The 26,270-nt window shown below is 37.7% G+C and overlaps 1 protein-coding gene across 1 annotated transcript; it reads left to right on the top strand.

The window, feature by feature from the left end:
* Positions 1-2,200: 2,200 nt before the first annotated feature.
* Positions 2,201-4,687, top strand: LOC141724433 (uncharacterized). Its single transcript, XM_074526587.1, has 4 exons — positions 2,201-2,661; positions 2,809-3,089; positions 4,044-4,189; positions 4,409-4,687. The coding sequence occupies exons 1-3, from the start codon at positions 2,379-2,381 to the stop codon at positions 4,107-4,109; spliced, it is 630 nt and encodes a 209-aa protein (XP_074382688.1). The 5' UTR covers positions 2,201-2,378; the 3' UTR covers positions 4,110-4,189; positions 4,409-4,687.
* The last annotated feature ends 21,583 nt before the right edge of the window (positions 4,688-26,270 follow it).

The following is a 26,270-nucleotide window of genomic DNA, read 5'->3' as shown; positions in this document are numbered from 1 at the left end:
TCAAGCAAATTGCAACTAAATAAATCAATTTTTTTGTTGCATTTGAAGTTGCATGAGATTGAACGTAGTTTCAGAAACTCGTCAAAAATTACATCTAGTTTTCTCAATCGAGTTGCTGTATTTTTGCGAAAAAATTGAAATATAGTACTTTTACAAATAAAAAAGATATTGCTGCAATATTTTTAGAAAAAATGACAGTATTTTTGCAAAAATATTTTGGACCTGGAGTATTTTTCAAAGAAGCTCATATATGACCATTAATTTAAAAAAAAATAGGTATCTATACTATATATACTATAATAACCGGATTGGGTATAATTTGTATTTTTGTTAATCTCTTATTTTGATTATCCCTTTTCATCACGACCGTTGGATCTTTTTCATCAAATAATCAGAGTCGTTAGATTCAAATAGTAAAAAAATACACTTCACAAGTTCTCAAGTTCGAATCTCGTTAACAAAAAACATTTATATTATTATTTATAAAAAGACAAATAAGTTCTAAGGTTCGAATCCCGTCAACAACAAACATTAATATCATTATTTATAAAGACACGTATAAGTTTTCAGATTCGAATTCCGTTAACAACAAATATTTAAAATATTATTATAAAGATACATATAAGTTTTCAGGTTCGAACCTTACCAACAACAAACATTTACATTATTATTATTGAATGTGATCTCATCAATCATATACTATTTATACTATTTGAACTTAACTTGAAATTATGCACGATGAAAATATAATTATATAATCATTCTTTAGTATTTACGATGAAAGTATAATTATATAATCATTATTTAGTATTTAATTATTTATATAAAATTTTAATAAAATTATATAAAATAGAAAGGAAAATATATAAGTATTAACCAAGACCCATGCATCGCATATTTTAGTATGCTTATTTTTGATTGGTTTGATTATCCTCATTTATTGCCGTCAGATCTTTATAATTAAGTGATCATGACTGTTAGATCCAAACAATAAAATAATATACACTGTTCAAACTCACAGGTTCGGACCCCGCCAAGATCAAATATTTATATTATTATTTTACACTACTCAAACTTCAAGATCCAAACCCACTAACAACAAATATTTAAATGCGGTGCGGTGTGGTGCGGTACACTCCGGTTTATACTTTACAAATTCAAAAATTTTAAATATATACAAAACTTAAATTTAATGAAATTTCTGAATAATATAACAAAGTCGTCAACATTATTCAATAATACAAATTAGAAATTACACACTGTAAAGTTTAACGTAGAAGTTTGGTTCGGTAATTAAATGAGTTCACTATTAAATAGTTGTCTTTGTACCATGTGTCTCATTGTTTGTGAAGAAACACAAAAAGGATGATCAATACGCAACAATTGGTCTTGTAGAAATAAGATGATCAGTAAGCAAGTACTACCACCAAAGGAAAGTTCTATGGAGAGCACATTTTCATCGGAGACCTTGGAGACCACATATGTTCACCAATCAAAATACTATAAAATATATTATTTTGTGAATTATATTTTACGAGTATCACTAATTCATTAAAATCATTGAAGATCATTTAAGTTTAATAAATAGAATGTTTATGTTCTGCAAGCTGAACAAATGTTCTGCAAACTTAACATGTTTTGCAGAATAAAATATTTTTGTAATATTTTACATGCAGTACATATATGATATTCAAGATTTTGAATAAAATAAGGATCTTTGTAGAGCATGATTCGCAAAATAATATATTTTGCAATATTTAACTTGTAGAACATAAGTGGTCTCCAAAAAAATGTGGTCTCCATAAAATTTAACCCACTACCACTATGTTAAATGGAATCAGACATAATAAATGTAATAATGAAATATAAGTATATATATATATATATATAACATATTAAATATTGCGGTGCGGTACAGCTTGAACCGCATTTCAGAAATTAAAACCACAACCCGCACCGCACCGCGCGGTTTATTAAAAATTCAAACTGCAACCGCACCACGAAAATTAAAAATCGTATTTTGCGGTGCGGACCGGTGCGATGTGGGCGGTTTTTGCGGTTTTCTGCTCACCCCTACAAATAAGAGTAAGAATTTAATGATAATTATTTTGAGTAAAAAAATGGCATTCGGGAAAAGGCAAGAAAAGGCAGCTACAAACTAGTCCGTACCTGGTGTAAGCAACGTCAGTTGTTGGAAGGCTGTACAAGTCCAGTCATAACCTTCTTCTATATCTTTTCTTCCCCCCCACCACCTTCTCTCCTCTCTCCCACGAACTTTCCCCTCATCTCTCTCTCTCTCTCTCTCTCTCTCTCTCTCCCCCTCCCACTTAAAAACCTTCCCAACCTTTTTTTAATTTCTTTTCATTGATCTTTCTCAAATGGGCTTCTTCTACACCGATGAAAAATCTAAGATAATAGTACTCAGAGGAATAAAGACATTTTTCTTCTTGATTTACATGTTGTTTTCTCTCCTCTTATTCTCCGCCCCTGTTCTTTTAGTTATTGCCGACACTCTCATTCCGTCTGCTTTTCTCTCCGCTTCTCTTTCTCCTTCTTCATTTTCGTTGCTTACCCTTTATTCTCATCTCCAAAACTACGATTTTCGGTACTCTTTGATCGATATTCCACTTATATCTATCATTCGATCTGCTATTATTTTATGTAAGTTCCAACACATGCTTTGTGTTTTTTGTAACTGTTAATTACAAAAATTTAAATATGTCATGGAGTACGTATGTTGTCTCCACTGAGATTTGAACTCTTGATTTTTAGTTGTTTTACTTATGATCAAGTGTGTTGTTGTTGCAGGTGTTTATAGTTCATGCGACGGACCTAGGCTTTCAAGAGGGCCGTATTTGACAACAGCGACAATTTGCTCAGTTTTGTCGCTAATGTTTGTGTCGCTAAAGGCTTGGTACAGGTTTGATGGTTTGAGTTATGATATTTACGAACAAAGTTATGTTGGAGCAATGGAGATAGCTTTGTTTATGTTCTCCTGGAGTTTGGCAATTGGACATATTGTTGTAGCGTATAAAACTAGTTGCAGAGAAAGAAGGAAGCTTCTTGTTTACAAGATTGACATTGAAGCTGTAAGTCCCTGTGTGACACACGTTATTTTGATCAACTTCTTTCGAAATTTAGCAAATCAGAAAAAAAATGGTAGAAATTTGCAATTATTTGTAAAATTGATTTACATAGCACTACCTGGTTGTGGTCCATCTGTCACGTGCTAATTATTTTGGAATCTTTGAGAATCGCTTTTCTAAAAAATATCAGCTGCATAATTTAGTCAAATATTAATTTTTGTGGTGGAAAAATTTAGATGTGGAAGTTGGTGGTGCCCCAGCCCAGGGTTGTTTTGTTTACAAATGACCAAAGGCAATAACCCCCCCAATTGATTATTGACTGAAACTCATTCTTCTTCTAGAATGACATTTTAAACTTGCTACTTTCTACTTCAGCTCATTTTACACATTTTCTTTTCTTGCTGATACACATTTAACAGTTACTCCCCACTTCTTCCTGTCCTGCCTTAAACCTTATCTTTTAACTTTTTGACTACCTTTTATCAATTTCATCTTCTTAGATTATTCAGCTCATCTGTGCTTAGAGGTTGCTACTCTGTCCCTCCAACTTGAATTCAACCAGTTTGTTTGGCGGCACTCATAGAGTTGAACTGACTGTCACCAAAAATAATCGTAAAATTTTGAAAGATTTATAAAATCGGAAGATTAATGATACTATAATATGATAGGTAATGTGGTACTATGATTGTCATCACGTTTCTGTCTGAATTACGAGAGCAAGATACACATTTTCCTGGATATACACCAGCAAAAGACTTTACACAATGAATTCATCTATCATAGACATAGTTGAAGCTGAAAAGTAGTTTTTTTAATGGCTGTTTATGTATTTTACAGTAAATATTTTTAGTTTTACTTGAGGACGATAAAACCGAGAAGCATAAATATACAGAAGCTAAAGAGCATAAACAAATAGAGGTTAAACAAGTCTTATAATGGTTTATGGCATGTGTGCAGGTTTCCTTGTGCAAGAAAGGGTATCCTAGGTATCAAAAGATTCTGCAGGAGGAAAGACTGGAGTGAGATCATGGCATTATAAGAACACCATGACTATATAACTTCATCTTTTCTTTTGGATGACTAAATTCCCCGAGAAGCTGCAGGTAAAGATTTATATGTCATAATCTCAGTCATCTATCTTCTGTACAAGGTTCCATAACAATAACGGCATGCCAAACTCAACATTTACTTCTCGAGAACATTTTGGCCGAGACAGTTAAAAATACCAACAATAGCCAATATATTATACTATGTTGTTTTATTAGTTTGATCAAATCCTGAAGCTAACTCGGCCTTATCCAATGCCTGTGTTCTTTTTAAAGATTTCATCCCGGGGAAGACGATCTGCAGGCAATGATCGGAGAAGAAGCAGAAGCACTTGATGATACATTAGACTTATAAAGTAGCTAGCTCTATGTAAATGCATATAGAAAAAGGCATTGGGAGGACTAGCATCCTATGATCCGTCCTCCAGTTGTAAAGATTCTTTTCTTCTAGTTTAGATGTATATATAATATTGTGAAATTTTGTAATACGATTAAACAAGCTTTCCTCTGTATCTACAAACCAAAATCAACACATTGTGGCGTTCCCTGCAATCACCACAGATTTTGTCTGCTTCCACGATGTACTTGTACAATTCAGAACCGAAAATACATGAACAAATTTGAAACTCAACTTGAGATTCTTCCGGATTTAAAATATTGATCAAATTCTGAGCACAATGTCTTGTAGACTTGTTAATAAAAGCATAGAAAGATCAGAACATATGGAATGTTCGCTGGCCTCCAACAAGTTTGACTACGACTTTGAAACTATCGTATCATGAAAGCATAAAAGGCTGGACCCTTTCCATAAGCCAACTTGTACTGTACTCATCAATTGAAATTCTTTTGTGTGACATTTGCCAACAGGAAAAAAGAAATTATTTACACAAGCTTGTATCATATTTACATCTTTCTTTATCCCCCCAATGATGGATTTTACTAGTATATCAACCCTAGCTAACCTTGGAATTTTGTCAATGTTAACATATAAAAAGCTCCTTCCCCAAATATATCTTAAGAATAAAGTAAACATGATTAATATTATACCACATACTTGAGACAAAAAGATTAGGCCTCTCCCCCAAGAAATATCTGGTTGGCTGGCAAGCAGTTGGTCATCATCCCCTGTAAACAAAGTTATTCATTATATATATAACCAGATAATGGGTGAAACCAAGTCATTTACAGATAACATTTGCTTGCATTATACAGGATAAATAAGCACTTTGGCATCATAGTGTAGTGACCTAAGCTACAGATAAGGGGAATATATAAATGGACAGGTCACAGGTCCCCAATTACATGATTATTGGACTTGCTTAGTAGAGGACCATTGGTTTAAATGAATCAGCATTGCACATGTTCCAGAAACAAATCATCTCTACCACCCTAGATTATATGGACACTATGTCAGCAATGCACTTTGTGCTGCCTCAAACGTTTCAAATAGTATGTATAAGCAGACAGCAAACGGGTCTTTTAGGTATATGTTTGCGGATGTTTATTAGAATTTCACATCGTATGCATTTGTTGTTGCACATATACAGATAATAAACTAGAGAACTATTCACTAGCAGCAATAGGTATATTAATTTTTATGAATTAAATGCTGCTGTGTTTTAGTTGAACACTGAAACTGCAGTGTTTCAATATGATAGTTTTTCATTCCAGATTATTTTATTAGCTATTTTTTAGGGAAGATATAGTTTGCTATTTTTTTGGTAGATTTGCTTATCAAGTAGATCTTGTATGCAGTATAAGTTACTCCACATAGTTATGAATAACATTGTTTCTCCACGTTTCATATTTACCTATGTTTTTATCACAAATAATATTATAACAAATTGGTATCAGAGCTTAATCAAATTTAAAGGGATTTGTGAGTTCATAAAACAAAAAACACAATCTAGCAATGGATTCTTTTGCTAATAACATATCATCTCCACTATTTGATAGATCTAATTATCAAATGTGGGCTGTGAGGATGGAAGTTTATCTCGAAACCAATGATCTATGGGAAGCTGTAGAAAATGTGTATGAAATTCTCGAATTATCAGAAAATCCAACTATGGCTCAAATCAAATCTCAGAAAGAGATTAGGCTGAGAAAATCAAAGTCCCGGTCAGTTTTGTTTACTGCTGTTTCCTCTGTTATTTTTAATAGAATAATGACATTAAAGACTGCGAAAGAGATTTAGGATTTTTTAAGCAAGAATATGATGGCAGTGAGAAGATTAAGGATATGCAAGCAATTAACCTGATTCGAGAATTCAATTTATAAAAAATGAAGGAGACAGAGACCATTCAAAATTATGCAGATAGGCTGATCAACATTGCAAATAAAGTGAAGCTTCTTGGAACTGAATTCCCTGATTCAAGAATCATTTAAAAAATTCTTGTTACTGTTCCAGAAAAATTTGAAGCAACAATCAGTTATCTTGAAAACTCACAAGATTTAACAAATATCACCTTGACGGCATTGTTGAATGCTTTACAGGCTCAGGAACTAAGACGACTTATGAGGCAAGAAGGCTATGTAGAAGGAGCTTTGTTAGCCAAAATACTGAACAATTTTGGTGGCAAAAACAAGAAGTATACAAAGAATTTCAAAATAAGAAACTCAACCAACGACAACACTAACAATAGTAACAAACTCTCTCAAGATTAACCACCATGTCCTCATTGTAAGAAAACAAATCATACTAAAAAATATTGTTGGTGGAGGCCAGATATAAAATGCAATAAATGCGGATAATTAGGACATGTGGAGAAAATTTGTAGGTTTTCACAACCTGTATTGCTAATTCAATAAGTGAAAGCAAAGGCTGCCACTGAACAAGTTAATGAGGAAGACATGTTTGCAGTATATTGTATTGCTAATTCAAGCTTAGTAGAGAGTTGGTTGATTGATAGTGGTTGCACAAACCATATGACCTATGTTCAAGATTTATTCAGAGATCTTGATACAAACTACACCAACAAAGTCAGAATCGACAATGGAGTGAAAATCGCAGTAGAAAGAAAAGGAACCGTAGCAATTAAAGGATGTTCGGGTTTGAGACTAATTTCAGATGTTCTTTATGTCCCAGAAATTGATCAAAATTTATTGAGTGTTGGTCAATTAGTAGAGAAAGGATATAAGGTTCTATTTGAAGACAAAGTTTGCTTGATTAAAGATTCACTTGATAAAGAATTGTTTAGGGTTCAGATGAAAGGTAAACGCTTTGCCTTGAATTTATTTGATGAAGAAAAACTTGTTGTGCACAAGGTTGAAAACTATACAATGATTTGGCATAAAAGGATGGGGCATTTCCATCATAATGGTTTGTTTTATTTGAAAGAAAATAATCTGGTACGAGGGCTTCCTAAATTAGAGAAGGAGTTAGCTGAATGTGCTACGTGTCAATACGGGAAACAAACTAGGTTGCCTTTTCCAAAAGGAATGTCTTGGAGAGCATCAGATAAGTTACAGCTAGTGCATACGGACGTGGGAGGACCGCTGAAAACACCATCTCTAAATGAAAGTAAGTACTATATTACTTTCATTGATGATTATACAAGAATGTGCTAGATTTATTTTATGAAATCTAAAACCGAAGTCGCTGACATCTTTCATAAGTTCAAAACTTGGGTTGAAACCCAAAGTGGCATAAAATTGCAAATATTATGATCGGATAATGGAACGAAATATACATCAAAAGAGTTCAGCAAAATTTATAATGATGCAGGCATAGAGCATCAGTTAACAACTCCTTACACCCCACAACAAAATGAGATTGTGGAGCGTAAAAATAGAAAAATAATGGAGATGACGAGATGCTTGCTTCACGAGAAAAATCTTCCAAAAAAGCTGTGGGCAGAGGCAGCTCATACTGCTGTTTTTTTGCTTAACCGTTTGCCGTGTAAAGGTCTTTCTGAACAAACTCCATTCGAGGCTTGGTATGGCTTTAAACCGAAGTTGTTGAACTTAAAAGTTTTTGGATGTTTGTGCTTCTGTTACATTCCTCATGTTATGAGAGATAAACTTGATAGAAAGGCAGAGCCGGGTATCTTTGTAGGCTATAATTTAAAATCAAAAGCTTATCGAGTTTACTTGCCGCAAAGCAATAAAATTATTGTCAGCAGAGATGTCCAGTTCTTTGAGACTGAAAATTGGAGCAAAGAAGAGAACCCCGTTGAGTTCCAGGAGGAGAGTGATGATGATGACCATCCGGTTAGAGGAACTAGACCACTCTCGGATATTTATGAAAAATGTAATACTGCTATCATGGAACCTGCAAATTATAAAGAAGTTGTCACTGATTCAAAATGGTTAGTTGCAATGAAGGAGGAGCTAAATATGATTGAAAAGAGCGAGACATGGGAGTTAGTGGAAAAACACAAAGATAAGAATGCCATAGGAGTCAAATGGGTGTATAAAACCAAGCTTAATTCTGATGGTTCAGTTAACAAACACAAATCAAGACTTGTTGTCAAAGGTTATGCTCAAAAGTTTGGGGTAGACTTTTCAGACACTTTTGCTCCGGTTGCTAGGCTGGATACAATACGGATGCTACTAGCTATTTCGGCACAAAAGGGTTGGATTGTACATCAAATGGATGTCAAATCAGCTTTTTTAAATGGTTACTTGGAAGAGGAAATATTTGTAGAGTAGCCTGAAGGTTTTGTAGTTCAAGGACAAGAAGAAAAAGTTTATCGCTTAAAAAAGGCCTTGTATGGCTTAAAGCAAGCTCCGAGGTCTTGGTATAGCAGAATTGATGCTCACTTGAATAGCTTGGGCTTCGAAAAGAGTCTAAGTGAGTTCACCTTATATGTAAAAAAAACTGGTGATGAAGTGCTTGTTGTCTCATTGTACGTTGATGATCTACTAATAACAGGAAGTTCAAAGGAGATGATTGAGGAGTTTAAAGAAGGAATGAAAGCTATTTTTGAAATGACCGATCTTGGAAAAATGACATTTTTCCTTGGTATGCAGGTGCATCAAAATCATGGTGAAACATTTATATGTCAAGAAAAATATGCAAAGGAAATTCTCATAAAATTCAAGATGGAGGATTGCAAGCCAACTTCTACTCCAATGAATCAAAAAAGAAAAATTATGTAAAGAAGATGGAGCTGAAAAGGTTGATGGAAAACTGTACATGAGCTTAATTGGATGTCTTCTGTATTTAACTACAACCAGGTGCGATATTTTGTATTCGGTAAGTTTGTTGTCAAGATTTATGCACCGTGCTAACAATTCATTTTTAAGCGGTGAAAAGAGTTCTAAGATATGTCAAAGGCACGATAGATTATGGTGTGAAGTTTCAACGTGTGAACAATTTTTGCCTTAATGGAAATTTTAGTCTTTATGACTATTCTGACAGTGACTGGGCTGGTAGTGTTGATGACATGAGAAGCACATCTGGATACTGTTTCAGTTTTGGTTCTGGAGTTTTTTCATGGTGTTCAAGGAAGCAAGAAATCATCGCACAATCAACCGCTGAGGCCGAATATGTAGCAGCTGTTTTAGTAGCAAATCAAGCTCTTTGGCTCAGGAAACTTATGACTGATTTGCATATGGAACAGGAAGATAGCACACTGATTCTTGTTGATAATTAAGCTGCAATTGCAATTGCTAATTATCCAGTATTTCATGGGAAGACAAAGCATTTTAAGATAAAGTTATATTTTCTTAGAGAGGGGCAAAAGCAAGGAGAAGTAAAGCTAATTTATTGCAGGACGGAGAGTCAGCTAGCTGATTTTCTAACAAAGCCACTTCCTAAAGAAACATTTGAATATCTAAGACAAAAGTTTGGGATCTGCAGCAATAAATTCAAGGAGGAGTGTTGATTTTTATGACTTAAATGCTGTTGTGTTTTAGTTGAACACTGAAACTGCAGTGTTTCAATAGGATAGTTTTTCATTCCAGATTAGTTTATTTGCTATTTTTTAGGGAAGATATAGTTTGCTATTTTTTTGGTAGATTTGTTTATCAAGTAGGTCTTGTATGCAGTATAAGTTACTGCACATAGTTCTGAATAACATTGCTTCTCCATATTTCATATTTACCTATATTTTTATCACAAATAATATTACAACAAGTACATAAACATGATCACTGTCCAAAAGAAGATGGCATCTAAAAACTGTTAAGGTGTTGCTGCGCAACACTGTCAAATTCAAGCTCGCCTTACTAACGATCTGGAAAAAAATTATGATTGAATACCACCATTTCTTTTACGCGATATTTTCATGAAAGAAACCTAAACCTTTTTTTCTCTTTTATTTTACACCATACTTCGGCTACACAAACCCATATACAACTCATATAATCTATATTTAACACAAGGTGTGTTGTAGGGACAATTTTGTACAACAGTATTTTGGAAGTTGATGGCCGGAATAAAGATCAATGGTAGTGTTTGAGGGCGGAGGAAGGTTGTGTATGGTGGTGGCTGAGCTTGTATGATGACTCCTTAAGAAAGAATAGGGTTTTTCTTTATTCTTCGTCAAGTGTCATGTCTCATACAAGTGTCCACGTACCTTATTTATAGGGATCAAGACTCAAGTAGTTCTTGGGGAACAAGTTATCTAGGATAGGGTTATGGTTTCTCTACCCGTACAGCCCAAGCTCATATCCAAGTCAGGCCTTCATCCAATTAGTCACGTAAATCTCGACCGGCCCACACGTTTCTTACAATCTCGCTGCATCTCCGCATTTCTTCCCGTGATTTTAGGAATGTCCCGTATCGGCCCCGAAATTTACGAACAACTCAGTCATCTATGGGTCATTTTCCATAAATTTACCTAATGCGAGCCGACCTGATCATCTTGGCTCATACCATCCCTTGTCTAACCACTAAATGAGCCCTCTTTTTCACTCTCCCACTTGGACGCGAGCTCACGAGCCCAGCTCGCATGTGGATATGCTTATTCATCTCATACGTGATACGGGCTGGAAGTCATGTGGTGGGCTCACAGCCCCTCAATACTGATTATAAGGTGATGCGAGCCCACGATCCCATCTCGCACTCTACAGTCAATCTTCTTCATTTGGGCCCATGTGCTATGTTGGTGCAACGAGCCCGCGAGACCAGCACGTTGGGCCTTCTCACAACTTAAAAGCCCATCTTTTACTTGAGGAACCAAGTGCGAGCTTACCGGCCCAGCCCGCACTTTCCATGAATTTAGGCTTCACTTTATATTTTTAAGCCCATAGGGACCTGTTTAGGGCCCATACCCAAAAGTTGTCATGAAAAATACTCCCCAAAAATTCTTGGTCGCATTTTAGGGCTAGAAATTTTTCAATACCTTCTTATCGGTTCCTGCGAGTACGAGCACATAAGGTCGCTTCTTTATACCTATATGGTGCGAGCTGATGAGACAACATAAATTTCTGGCCGCCTGGCACTCTTCTAATAGTCACGTCTCTTGAGTGATTGACAGTTATAAGACAACTTTCATGGGGATCTGTATCATCCACCAGGATGATGCCACGTGTCATCATCACTTTCTCTCTACTATCCTTTATAAATATGAGAGATCCTCTTGCCATTTGTAATTTTTCTAGGAACATTATTGAACTTTTGCCATTTTTGCCTAGGGATCTACCACGGTGAAGACCATTATCACCACAAGAACTGTTTACCAGCGATGATATTCCCCGGCAACCGATTCATCAGGATCATCCTTTGAATCGTCTATAGGTACCATTTTGATCCAACATCATGCATTTTTACTATTATTTTTTCATCAATTTGATGCATCATGCGAGCACACACTATTTGTTCGATGTGAGCCCACTTTTTTGCCCATATGCAACAAAACACGATGCGAGCCCACGGGCTCGCATATAGTGATAGGTGCGACCCCGTTTATTCATGTGCGATGCAAGGACATCAGTTCCTTCAATTTTATATTTCTAACTATATATGATTAGGGGCATACTAACTTTCACCATCTCCTATAGATGTCGAGTGCGTCTTCAGCTCGCTCTTTCGACTCATCCCGCTCTTCCTCGAGCCCAGCTCGCTCCTCAAATACTCCTTCTCCTCTCAATCAGTATCCACCCAAAAAAAGTCTTCAAAAATTTTCAACGCGAGCTGACTTGTGTCTCTGGCCGTCTTAACCAGCCCATTTCTCTCAGCTCCACCATCACCCCACACGGGGCCATATACATTGCTCGAGTTGAGGATGCATGCCAGTGATTCCAGCTCGTTGAATATCCATCTCGACCCAACCCTGATGACTATACCAGGGAAACTAACATTTATGACTGGAGAAATAGATTGATCTTTCAAAGATTCCTAAATCACTCAGAGTGGAGAAGCTCGTCTCAAAATTGCCACGGACACCACCCTCGACCCCATTCACCTTGACTTTGAGTCCACCGACAGTGACCTGGGCAGCGCTTACTATGATATTAATAAAGGGAAGAAACCAGTTCCTTCAGAATATCTTATTTTTGGGCTCGAGGGCGAGGAAGACGGCTTACATTGGTCTTATGACCCTCCAAGAAGCGAGGAAGTGGCAGATATGACAAGCCAAATCAACGTCTACAACTACAACTATGTCCCAGCGGCCTCCTATATCTGCCTCATGCCCCGCCCGAACTTGAGGGTGAGATCGTTTTCAGGAAAGAAATAATATCATACAGGGAGGAAAGCTCGAGCTCAGCTTAAGAAGAGGTGAAGGTATTGGCCTGCCACGACCTGGCATCTTCGCTTACCCAGAAGTAACTAGTCGACATTCTGGACCCGTTTTAGCTTGAGGGCCATGTTATTCTTCCTCGGCCACACATGAGATGATACAGATTCGATCATCCTGAGAATGGTGGCCAGGTGCCCCGTATGGTAATCTCTATCTTCCTGCTTAGGCTAGAAATTTCCTCCCCCCTTATCCATTCATCAAGGATGTGTACGAGTATTACTAGCTCGCACTATACATCATGTACCACAAACACAACTAACCTCCTCTGACCGTGAGGAAGCTAGGCTACTTTCTCAACCTGACACTCACCAAATAACTTTGGGTACTTCTACATGTCTGTCTAGCCATGCTATAATAAAAAGAATCTGATTCACAGAGGTCCGATCAACTCGAGGAAGTGGAAAATTCCATACTTCTATATTCACGAGGTGCCCCAGGTTCAAACTCATTTCTACTATAACCCATGTAAGAAAATTCTTCTATGATCATATTTTTCTCTTTCATAATAGTTTATTTGAACAATCAATCTTTCTTTTTAATTTATCACCAGCCACCCCGCCTCGCACTGTCCTCCGTGGGAAGGAAAAGACACATGCGAACAGTCTCCTTGAGCTCCCAACTGCAGACAGGAACATCCGTAAACTCATTACCACCTCGAACCTAGTCGCGTGTAGATTTTTAAAAGGGGGAGTAAGGCTCACTCCCTAAAAGAAAACCAAAGAAGAAATCCAAAAAAGGTAAGGCAAATAGTGCGGGCCAATGGCCTCGTACCTTTTATATTTCTACACGCACTTCACGCTGCACTCTGTTTGCATATCTCTTACCTGCTCACATCTTTGATTTAAACTATTTGCATTCTATTCTCAGGCATCTTTCTTCCTGCTCGCATTTGACTTATGTTAACATTCTCTTTTGTTGGTTATTTCAGAAATGACCATCTTTCCTATCCCTTTCATAGAGGAAGCAGAACAAGATGCCACAGCTTCAGGCCCAGCCTAGAAGGTGGCAGCGACCACCGTACACAGGTTATCTCTCTTGCTCACCGAATAACTTTAACTAAACACCTCAAAGGTGGCCCCTCTTCTCCAAAGATCAAGAGGCTCCAAAGCTCCAAAGATGGGAGGACTAGCGATCCTGAACCCAAGAGATCACTCCTCTCTGTTCTCTCTGTTGTTCCTCCTCCATCTTTCTCGTCCATCAATGCAGTGACGGCCATGTTTGGCCGGCTCGCACAAGCCAATGTGAGCGACCATGACGTTAAAAATAAGACTTCGACCTCTCTCGAATCCAATAATGATGCGCTGAATCAAGCCACAGCTGAGGTATACTTACGCCAACTCTCCAGGACCCAGGAGATTCGAGCTATCAACCAAGCCACTGTGAAGTTGGATGCCAAGGTCAAGGCCCTGCAAAGTCAAATCAACGAGCACGGACTGGAGAAAGTCAAGCTTGTGGAAAGTCATAAACATATAATTCTTGACTTATCTTCTGCTCATGCCAAGGAATTAAGGGAGCAGAAGGAAACCTAAGACCCGACCACAGATGATGCGAGGAAGGAGAGGGAGGCCTAAGAAAAAAGGTCACAGAGCTGGAGGGGTCGCTCTCTGCCATGACTGCGAGCCAGGAGGGCACCATCACGAATGCAAGGAACTTAGGTACCATAAATTTCATGAAGGTCTTTATCAGTAAATTTCCTAACTTTAACTGGGGTCTCCTTGGCGCAGGCACAACCAGTCATGCTGAAAAACTCAAACTGGAGATGGAGAGGGACAACAAAGCTGTAGAGGACGCTCATGTCGCAGCCGAGCAGATCTTGAATGAGTAAGAGGCTAACAAATCTTAATTTTTATATTTTTTTATTTAATGAACTTTGAATGGGAAGGCGGGCACCCCGGTTTCCTCACAAGTGTATTCAGCTTGATTTGCCTTCGGTCCTAAATATATATAATGCTTTTTGGTTTTACAAGTCTCTTGTGCTCGAATATGATTGTTATATTCCTTTTAGCACAAGTTGAATGGGATTCGCATCACTTACAACTTTTGCCTCCACTGGCCTAGAATTATTCTAACTCTGGCCGCGTATAGCGAGTGTATTCATTTGAAAGCGGGCCGAGCCCACCAGCTCGCATCGCATTCTTGTATGTTCTACCATATTTCTAATTGAATAATTTTCCAAGTGTTCCCTCATTGCATGGTTAATAATGCAAGCCAGTTAATGCAAATTAAATTTACTTATAATTTCCTTATTTGTTTGTGATCGGCTTGCATCGCTATTCTAGAAAATTATGATTTTTGATAGCTCAATTGGGTTGAACTTTTGCCACTATTGTCCTAAAGCTATCATAACTCTGGCCACGTATGGCGGGTCAAGTTATTTTAAAAGCAAGCATAGCCTATCAGCTTGCATCGCTTGTCTATTACTCTCACCTTTTTTTTTTATTCTATGAGTTCCTCTTGCTTTTTAATTTAACACAAGTAAAATGTACTCATGATAAATCCAAGTAGAACAAGCCCACATCACTACTAGTTTAGAATTTTTATAATCCTGCCTGTATATGGAAAGTTTATTTACTTGATAGTGGGTCGAGCCCACCGGCTCGCATCGTGTATCTGCACCTTTAGCAGGGGAATTTATGAAGATCTTTACTATACGAGTCGGTGATACGAGCTCGCATCGCTGCTGGCTTCAAACCTTTGTAAGTTTGGCCTCACATGGCGTAACTCTAGGTGGGCTCAAGGGCTCGCGTTACTTAATTTGGCTAATTATTTTATAAACTTGTTTCAAAGCTGGCCGAGATCCAACTCGACTTATAATTTTTACATGTTAAGAAAATTACTATTTTTTCCTTGCATGGGCGTCCCTAGGACGGGCACTCTGCTAATATCTTAGTCTATTAACAAATGTCAAAAACCAATGCACAAAAAATAGAAAGCAACAAGTCATTCATTCATAGATAATGGAAGGTGAATCAAGTACATGTTTGGGGCCTCAAGGAGGTGCCTATATAGCACTACCCCCGAGACTTGGGAATATCTTAATAATACTAAGTCTGAAAAGAACAATATTATTGATAATATTTGCAAAGATACTCCGCATTCCAGGCCTGTGGGATCAACTTGTCCTGCATATCATTGAGATGGTAGGTTCCCTCCCAAAGTACTGATTTTATCTTATATGGGCCTTCCCAGTTTTCCCTAAAGACTTCATGGCTTACTACCTTGGTGTTTGACACGACCCGACGTAAAACCAAATCTCCCACTTTGAAAGTCCGGGCTCGTACCTTGCTGTTGTGGTATAGAGATGTCCTCTGCTGATACGTTATTATCATGATCTGAGCATCCTCTTAAGTTTCATCAATCATGTCCAAGTAAAGTCAATGATTAACCTCATTCGCTTCCAAGTCATAATCATCCCTCCGAAAAGATCCTGCATGTTGGGTTTGTGGAGTCTATTAATTAAGCCCATGAAAATAGACTATTTAGATTAGTTTATGGATTAGTTTACTTTTTAGATTTGGACTATAATTTGATTTAGGCCTAGTTTCTTCTCTTATAAATACTAATGTAATTGTAAAATCATAACACAATAAATTATGATAGATCAATACAAAATTAGTGCGGCTTGTGGAGTAGGAATTTCCAAACCACGTAAATCTTTATCTTGTGTGATTGTCATTTATTTTCTTGTTCTTGTTTATTCACTTTGAATTTTTCTTTCGTTGTTGTATACTCAATAACTGGTATTAGAGCCTAGGTTTTCAGGCGAGTGAGAGCGATGCCAGAAGACATGAAGGTAAAGATGGACAAATTTTATGGAAAAGATTATGGATTTTGGAAGATGCAAATTGAAGATTATTTGTATCGGAAAAAACTACACGACCCGCTGGAAGAGAAGAAACCAGCTTCAATAAAGGATGAAGTATGAAAGTTATTGGACAGGCAGGCTCTGGGTGTTGTCAGGTTAAAATTGGCGAAGAACGTTGCTAACAATATCGTCAAGAAAATGACAACTTATGGTTTGATCAAGGCTTTGTCAAACATGTATGAGAAGTCATCTGCTTCAAATAAAGTGTATTTGATTCGCTTGTTTGTTGCCACAAGATTGAATGAATGCGATTGTGTTGCTGATTATGTGAAAAAATTTAATTCTATCCTAGAAAGATTGGCATCGGTAGATATTAAATTCGATGATGAAGTACATGCCTTGTTGTTGGCATCCTCATTACCAGATAGTTGGTCAGAATTTGTCACTGCTATAAATAATTCATCTGAGAGAAATAAGATGACTTTTTATGGAGTTCGAGATTCAATTCTTGAGTCGTCAGGTTCCTTGTTGAGTGCTGAGAATAGAGGCAGAAATTTCAAAAAGGGGCAGAATAAGGGACGTAGCAGATCAAAGTCACAGAAGAGAGGACAATCTAAAGATTACAAGGATATTTTTTGTTGGAGTTTTTAGTAAAAGGGTCACTTTAAAAATCAGTGCACGGCTCCCGCGGCTCCTAAAGGAAAGAGTAAAGAGGATAATTCAGCTAACGTAGTTAAAGAAGTGGTATATGATGATGCTTTGATTTGTTGTGTTGAATGTTCGGTTGAATCATGGGTTACAGATTCTAGTGCATCATTCCATGCTACCCCTTGCAAGGATTTGATGTTAAATTTCAGAGTTGGAAATTTTGGTAAAGTTCGTCTTACTGATGATGAGACTTTGGATATTGAGGGCATGTGAGATATTAATCTTATAACCTCTTTGGGAACTAGTTAGACATTGAAAGATATAAGGTACATTCCTGAACTGAAGAAGATGTTGTTATCTGCGGGTCAATTAGATAAGGAAGGGTAGCTGGTTACTTTCGGAGATGAACAATGGAAGGTTATAAAGGGGAATCTCGTTATTGCTCGTGAAGAGAGAAAGGGGACTTTGTATATTGTTGAACAATCTAGCTATAAAGCAAATGCAGTTGCAGATGAGATTGAGTCTTCAACTTTGTGGCACCAGAGGCTTGGTCATATGAGTGAAAAAGGTATGAAGCTGTTTACTTCGAAGGGGAAGATTCCAGAGTTGACGAATGTGAAAGTTGGATTCTTTGAGTCATGTATTCTTGGAAAGCAGAAATGTGTTACTTTTGCAAAATCAGGTCCCAAGGCTAATGAGTTAGATCTAGTTCATACAGATGTATATGGTCCAACACTAATTGCGTCGTTGGGGGGATCTTGATACTATGTCACTTTCATTGATGATTACACTAGAAAGGTATGTTTTTTTGAAGAATAAATTAGATTTGTTTACTACTTTTAAGAAGTGGAAGACTGAAGTTGAAAATCGGACCGGCTTAAAAGTGAAGAGTTTGATGTCAAATAATGGATGAGAATACAGTAGTGATGAGTTTAAAAGCTATTGCGAATAATTTGGGATTAGAATGATTAAAACTATTCCAGAGACACCACACCAGAAAGGTGTTGCAGAGCACATTAATAGAACCTTGAATGAGAGGGCCAAGTGTATGAGATTACATACAAGGTTGTCAAAGATGTTTTCGGTTGATGCATTTAGCACAACAGTGTATCTCATAAATAGAGGACCTTCAAGTCCTTTGGGGTTCAGGATTCCTAAAGTAGAGTGGCAGGAAAAAGAGGTAAATATTTTACACTTGCAAGTTTTTGGCTATATTTCTTATGTGCGTGTAAAAGATTCCGACAGGGACAAACCTGATTTGAAAGCAAAGAAATTTATCGTCATTGGTTATGGATCAAATAATATAGGTTATCGTTTCTGGGATGAACTAATTAAGAAGGTCGTTAGAAGTAGAGATGTTACTTTTAATGAGAATGAAGTGTATAAGGATAAGCTTGTAGTCGATTCTGAGTTTACAAAGGAAACTGAAAAAGAGGAAGTAGTGCTTGAAAATACTACAGAAACAGATTTTGCAGGAAATATTGGGAGTTCGGAGAATATTGATGACAGGGTTCCAGTAACTCCACAGACGGAGAGCCTTGGTGTTATTTAGAGGCAGTACAAGTGGACGATTCAGTTCAATGGAAATCTGCCATGGATGGGGAGATGAGTTTTCTTGAAAAGAATGAGACATGGTCTTTAATAGAGTTACCAGCGGGAAAGAAGGATTTATAGAATAAGTGGGTGTTCTGGATCAAAGAAGAACATGATGGCAACAAGATATACAAGGCGGGGTTGGTAATCAAGGGTTATCAACAGAAAAAGGGTATTGACTATATCGATATATTTTCTCTAATTGTTAAAATGATTACAGTCTGAATTGTGCTAAGTATTGTGGCTGCAGAGGAGTTACATCTAGAGCAACAAGATGTTAAGACCGCATTATTACATGATGATCTTGAGGAAGTCATCTATATGGTTCATCCAGAGGGATTTCAGGTAGTTGGGAAAGAAAACCTTGTTTGCAAGCTTATAAAATGCTTGTATGATTTAAAGCAAGAACCAAGACAATGGTACTTGAAGTTTGACAGCTTTATGATGAAGAATTGGTACACGAGGAGTGCTATGGATCATTGTTGTTACTTTAAATAGTTTGATTCATCTTATATCATATTGTTGTTGTATGTTGATGACATGTTGCTAGCAGGATCAAACATTAGGGAAATTAATAGGCTAAAGAGACATATGTCTGAGGAGTTTGAGATGAAGGATATGGGTGTAGCAAAATAAATACTTGGTATGAGCATCATAAGAGATAGAGCTGAAGGTACTTTGAAATTATCTCAAGAGAAGTGTATTGAGAAATTGTTATAAAAATTCAGTGTCTAGGATGCGAAGACCAGAAGTACACCGTTGGCGAGTCACTTTAATTTTAAAAATAAGCAATCACCTAAAATGGATGAAGGCAAGAAATATATGGCTAAAGTTCCTTATGCATCTACAGTTGGCAGTTTGATATATATACTATGGTATGTAAAAGGCTAGATATTTCTCATGCAGTGGGAGTTGTTAGCAGATTTATGTCTAATCCCGGAAGAGAGCATTATGAAGCATTCAAGTGGTTGATATGCTACTTGAAAGGCACATCTAAGTTTGCACTATGTTTCAGTAAGAAAGATGTCATCTTGGAAGGGTTCTCTGATGCAGATATGGGTGGGTGTTTGGATACAAGAAAAAGTACATGTTATATTTTCACTTTGGGTGGCACAACAGTTAGTTGAATGTCTCGACTTCAACATAGTGTTGGTCTTTCAACTACAAAAGCAGAATATATGGATATCTCTGAAGCTAGCAATGAGATGATTTGGTTGAAGAATTTTCTTGAGGAGTTAGGCAAGAAACATGCGGACAGTGCTTTTGTATAACAACATTCAGAGTGTTATTCATCTGGAAAAGAATGCCGTGTTTCATGCTGGGACGAAGCATATTCAGCTGAGATATAACTTTACAAAAGAGTTGATAAGAAATGGTACTTTGTCCTTCAAGAAAATCCCAGGTTCAAAGAATCCTGCAGATATGTTGACTAAGGTGGTAGTGAACGAACAGTTGAAGCTTTGCGTATATTCAACTAGTCTTCAGAATTGACTCATAAGAAGGCGTTGCACTAGCTAGAGTTATTGATTGAATAATTGATTTTACTAGACTTATAAGAGTGAAGTGAAGATGCGGTCAGACTCCAAGTGGGATATTTTTGGGTATGTGGAGTCTATTAATTATGCCCATGAAAATAGACTATCCAGATTCAGATTAGTTTATGGATTAGTCTATTTTTCAGATTTGGACTATAATTTGCTTTAGGCCTAATTTCTTCTCTTATAAATACTCTTGTATTTGTAAAATTATAACACAATAAATTGTGAGAGATCAATACAAAATTAGTGCGGCTTGTGGAGTAGGAATTTCAGAACCACATAAATTTTTGTCTTGTGTGATTGTCGTTTATTTTTTAATTCTTGTTTATTCTCTTTGGATTTGCTTTTGTTGTTTTATACTCAACACTGCCCCCACTTCTACCTGCACCATGGCCTCACATCCATATACCAAAAAGAAAGGTGTTTCCCCAATTATAGTTCTCAGGGTCGTGTTATAGGACCACAGGACCCGTGGGATTTCATCTGGCCATATTCCCTTTTTCTCCTCCAACTTTGCCTTCAAGGTGTACTTGATGATCATATTCACAACCTCAGTTTTCCCATTGCTTTGAGGGTGACTGACTGCACTGAAGCTCTTCTGAATCCCCAAGTGTTCACAAAATTCTCTCATATCCTTGCTGTGAAATTACTTTCCATTATCAGAGACCAACTTGTATGGGATGCCATATCGGCAAACAATGGCTCTGTACACAAACTCCTTTAGCTTCTTTGCTGTAATGGTGGCTAGAGGCTCAGCTTCTGCCCATTTCATGAAATAATCCACCACAACCACTAAATACTTAACACCTCTTTTTTCTTTGGGTATCTCCCCAATCAAATCTATTCCCCACATGGAAAAGGGCCATGGACTCATAAGAGATGTGAGAGTGTCAACATGGTTGTTATAATAATGGCATACCGCTGACACTTGTCACAAGATCGAGAGAATTCAACGGCGTCCTTCTTCAGCGTTGGCCAATAGTAGCCCCGACAGACGATTTTTTAAGCTAGAGAACTACCCCTCGAGTGATTGCCATAAATGCCCTCATGTACCTCCCTCAAGATATAGTCGCACTCATCTCCATCTATACATTTGAGGAGGGGCATACTGGACCCTCTTCTGTATAGAATTCCTTCGTATATCATATAACGAGATGCCTTGTACCTCATCATCCTTTCTTTATTCTTTCTATCTGAAAGTGATCCTTCTTTTATGTAGGCCAAAATAGGGGTCATCCACGTTGGGCCGAGACCGCTACTAATGCTACTAACCTCGTGTTCGGGAACACTAGGCCGCCTCTGTAAATCAAGGGGAACGACCCCTAACAGAGTGGCTTCACGGCGCGTGCCCAATTTGGCTAGCTCGTCTGTGCCTTTATTCTACCCGCGTGGGAAAAGTTATAGCCTTACTTCTTAGAACATGCATATTATTCTTGGTGCACATTTCAAATAAAGTTCTGTTCTGGGCCCTTTAGCTTAGTACCCTCTTTTTATCTGGTAGACCACGATCATGGAGTCACTAAACACATTCAAATTCTCGACCTTCATTTCCAAGGCTAATTTCAGGCCGTTGATTAGAGCCTCGTATTCAGCATCATTTTTGGTCGCATGAAAAGCTAAATGGGTCACATGTCTTATCTTGTATCCCTCTAGGCTGATCAGCTCAATTCCGGCTCCTGCCCCTTCCCCATTAGAGGCTCTATCCACGAACAGACTCCACCATGGGGCATTGTTCTGCTTCCACTGTTCACTTTCCTCTTCCCCGCATATGATAATGAGGGCCCCCTGGTCCACTTTCTGATGTAGGGGAAATCTAAGATAAAATCAGCCAAGGTTGGCCATTGATTGCGGCCCTAGGCTTATAATTCACCTCAAACTGGCCAAGCTCTATTGTCCATTTCAACATTCGACCAGAAGCCGCGGGCTTGTACATCACCTTCCTGAGAGGATAAGAGGACCTCACTTCTATTTGTGGGCCTGAAAATAGGGTCTGAGCTTCCGAGAGGCCAGGACTAGAGCATATGCCAACTTCTCGAGACTCGTGTATCGAGTCTCTGTATTAGCTAACCTTTTACTCACAAAGTATACCGGGAGTTGGACATCTTCTTCTTCCTGAACCAGCGCACTGACTAATAAGTCAGAAACAGCCAAGTAGAGGATCAAAACTTTCCCTGCCTTCGGGTTAGATAACATTGGAGGGCTGCTGAGGTGCTTCTTTATGCTCTGAAAAGCAGCTTCACACTCCTCTATCCATTTAAAGTTTTTTCCCACTTTTTTTATTACTTTAAATAATTCTTGGCATTTGTAAGAGGACTTTGAGACAAAGTGATTTAGAACAGCCACCCGCCTTGTCAATCTCTGCACGTCTTTCACCTGTCGTGGAGACTTCATCTCGAGCATGGTTCAGATCTTGGCGGGGTTGGCCTCAATATCTCTATGGTTGACGATAAAGCCCATAAACATTCCAGACTCAATCCAGAACACATATTTTTAGGGGTTGAGCTTCATCCTAGAATTCCTCATAATTCTGAACATCTCTAACAAATGACGAACGTGATCCTTTGCCTCATTTAATTTCACGAGCATATTATCCACATATGCCTTCATAGTCTTTCCTAATTGGTGTTTGAACATTTTATTTACCAACCTCTGATAGGTTGCTCCCGCACTGAGAAGTCCAAAGAGCATCCCGATGTAACAGTAGTGGCCCCGATCAGTGATAAAGGAAGTATGTTCCTGATCTGGCTCATACATCAGGATTTGATTATATCCCTAATAAGCATCAATGAAGCTAAGTAATGCCTCCCCCGCCGTGGAATCAGCCAGCTGCTCGATCTGGGGTAGGGGAAAACTATAATACGCGCAGAGTTTGTTGAGGTCAGTAAAATCCACGCATGTACTCCATTTACCATTTGGTTTCTTGACGAGTATGGTGTTGTCAAGCCACATTAGGTAGAAAGCTTCCCTCATAAGCTCTGCCTCCATCAGCCTATCCACTTCTTCCTCGAGGACTTCTGCCCTCTATCCACTGATCAACCGCCTCTTCTGCCTGACCCCCTTCTTTTTTGAATCTAAGTTGAGCCGGTGGCACATGACACTCTGGTCAATCCCCACCATATCAGAATGCGACCATGTGAAGACGTCTAAATTCTTCATCAAAAATTATGCCAGGTCTTCTCTAAGTTCGGGGCTCAAGTTAGAGCTAATTTGGAGCACCTTGGAAGGATCACTCGGATTTACCAAGATGGGGATAGTATCCTCTGTGGCCCCGGCTCTTTCAACCATCTGGGGCATTATCGGGTCTAAGTCTGCCCGAGACTCAATAGTTTCCACCACTTCGGTTATCATTAAGCCCTCTGTCCCTGCGAGTTCTGGATGGTGGGCTTGAACCGGACTTACCAAACCCTCAAAAGTCATGGTGACCTCGCGGGTGATTTTATTGAGCTGATCTATGGTTGTTGCCTCTTTGCATGCTTACTTTCCTTTCTTGAGTCTCGAAACTATTTGTTCTGAGCTCTCTTCTTCATCACTTGCTTCCTCTACAATCCCCTCTTGCACCATCATGATAGGCTGGGAGGCCTCCATTAACAAAGCCCTAGGGTGTGGCTCTACCTGAATCCCCAGGTGCTCAAAGTATCCTTCTGGAAATTCTTCGATTGAGATAATGTTACAAGTATTGTTCCTCTCAGGGCGCATTCTTTTTCTCCCATCAACCCCTTCCATGAGGATATCACCCTATTCCAGTTTTACTATCTCCTCTGATGAATTTCCCAACTCTGCTACCTTGAGCGCTTGGTTGTAACAAACTCTTGATTCATAGTGACAACTCTTCAAAAAACCTACCCCCGTGGGCGTTGGGAATTTTACTGTCATATGGTGGATTGAGGTCACCATCCTCTTGGTCCTCATGAGTGGTCTACCAACTATAACATTGTAGGCACAATATAACGACTCGTATATTTTTATTTTATTTCTAATATTTGGAAGTGTAATAAAAGTTTAAGTAAATAAATAAAAGATGTGTATTGATTTTGGCAGTGGTTATTGATTATTATTTAATTAATTATGATTTGTTGATATGTGGGATTGGAATTATGTGATTTATTGATGAGTTATGTGATTTTATTTTACTTGTAAAGGTGACTTTATTGTAATTTTAATTCCATAAATATTTAGGTTGTTTTTAAAATTGGTTTTCTAATTTTATAATTTCAATAATTATTTTTAGGACTTTATAAAATTGAGAAATTAATATTTTGTTAATTATTCTTTTTTAAATGATTTTCTGAGTGTGTTAAATGCTAAAATCCATATTTAATTATGGGAATCTTTAAAAATTATGAAATTTATATTTTATTAAGTTCGTATTATTCGGAGAATTTTAAAACTATTTTGGGAATTTTCGGGAATCGTTTCATGCGCGTGTCGTTTCGTTACTTATTAAAAAGTGGGTATGCAGCGCAACCCAGAATTGTTTTAAAAAATTTCGGAATTTATATTTCCATAACTTCGGGATATTTATATTATTTTCCCTTTTATTTTGGCAATTTGTCGAAATTATTTTAAGGGTGGCTTGGTTCGCTAAATTCAGTTTTCGGGTCAAAATTTCAGTTTCCGGGTATATCTGGGATACTTGTCAAAATCTTATAAAAGAAATTGACACGTATCCAATTAACAGATATGTGTCAGCAGTTGGCTTTGGGGAGATTAAAACATCATCTCTCTATTGTCTCTCTCCCTGTTGCTCTCTTCTCTCTCCCGTTTCTTGGTTCCTTTTTCATTTTCTTTTTCCTTCGCTTGCTTCCACCTCCTCTCGGTAATTACTATACTGCCTGTTTTCTTGTATTCCATCGCTGTCTCGGTAATTATCGGGTACCCCGGAAATTTTGCCGCCGTACCGCGATGACTCGCTACGAGCGGACGGTGGACGGTGATGACGCTGTTCTGAGTCCTAAATTCTATAAATAAATAAAATAAAATAATTATGTAAAATATGTTTGGATTTAAATAACTAATTTTGATTGGTGTTGGGATGTATGTTATATAAATGGTGGAATAATGTTGTGGATTGTTGAGAATTATTGACGTCGATTATAATCGACGGGTAGTCTTATAAATAAAGAAGTTGCTGCTAAAATTTTCTAAAAATATATTTGTAATCGTACATAATTATATTTTACGTGTTACCCCTATTTATGTCGAGAGATGTGATTACATGATTATGTGTATAATAATAATACGAGTCGGGTTGTCGGATTTGGGTTATTAGGATTTGAGGATATCAAGCATGTCGGTATATTCATTAGGGTATTCTTTAATTGTAGATCCCAGTCGAGTTGTTCCAGGATCAAAGTCAGCGTGAAAGCTACTTAGGGTTTGTAAAGCGTTGCAAGGCAAGTACCCCTGACCATTCTTTTATGGTTCAGTGTATATGAATAGCTAAATGTTTTATTCTCGTAATGGAACAGAAATGTTTTAAGTTACGTATCCCCTGTAGTTATAAAATCATTGTTTTCGAATTGTTTTGGGGAAAAGTAACTTCGAAAGGTACCTGTTTCAAATGAAATGAATTGCGAAATGGATTTTATATGTGTGCTGGTTAATTAAATGATTTTGAAAATGAGATAGGTACAAGTGTTTTGAAAACTGGATAAAACGGCAAGATATGGGATACATTGGGGCCAGAGTAGGCCTATTGAGGTAGCATAAGAAGCTAATTCGGTTGCGCGCATTATAAAACCGATTAGTCCAGCAGGTCAGAGACCTAGCTAGTCTCTGAGTTCCGGAACAGGTAAATGGGATGGCAGTTAGAGCCGTCTGATGTTGATAGCCTGATCAGCTGTCTTCACATATCCGTTATGTAT

This window comes from Apium graveolens, chromosome 5 (assembly GCF_009905375.1).
Source record: "Apium graveolens cultivar Ventura chromosome 5, ASM990537v1, whole genome shotgun sequence".
NCBI classification, from domain to species: domain Eukaryota; kingdom Viridiplantae; phylum Streptophyta; class Magnoliopsida; order Apiales; family Apiaceae; genus Apium; species Apium graveolens.
The sequence above is the reverse complement of the archived record's forward strand: the minus strand, read 5'-3'. Positions and strand labels throughout refer to the sequence as shown.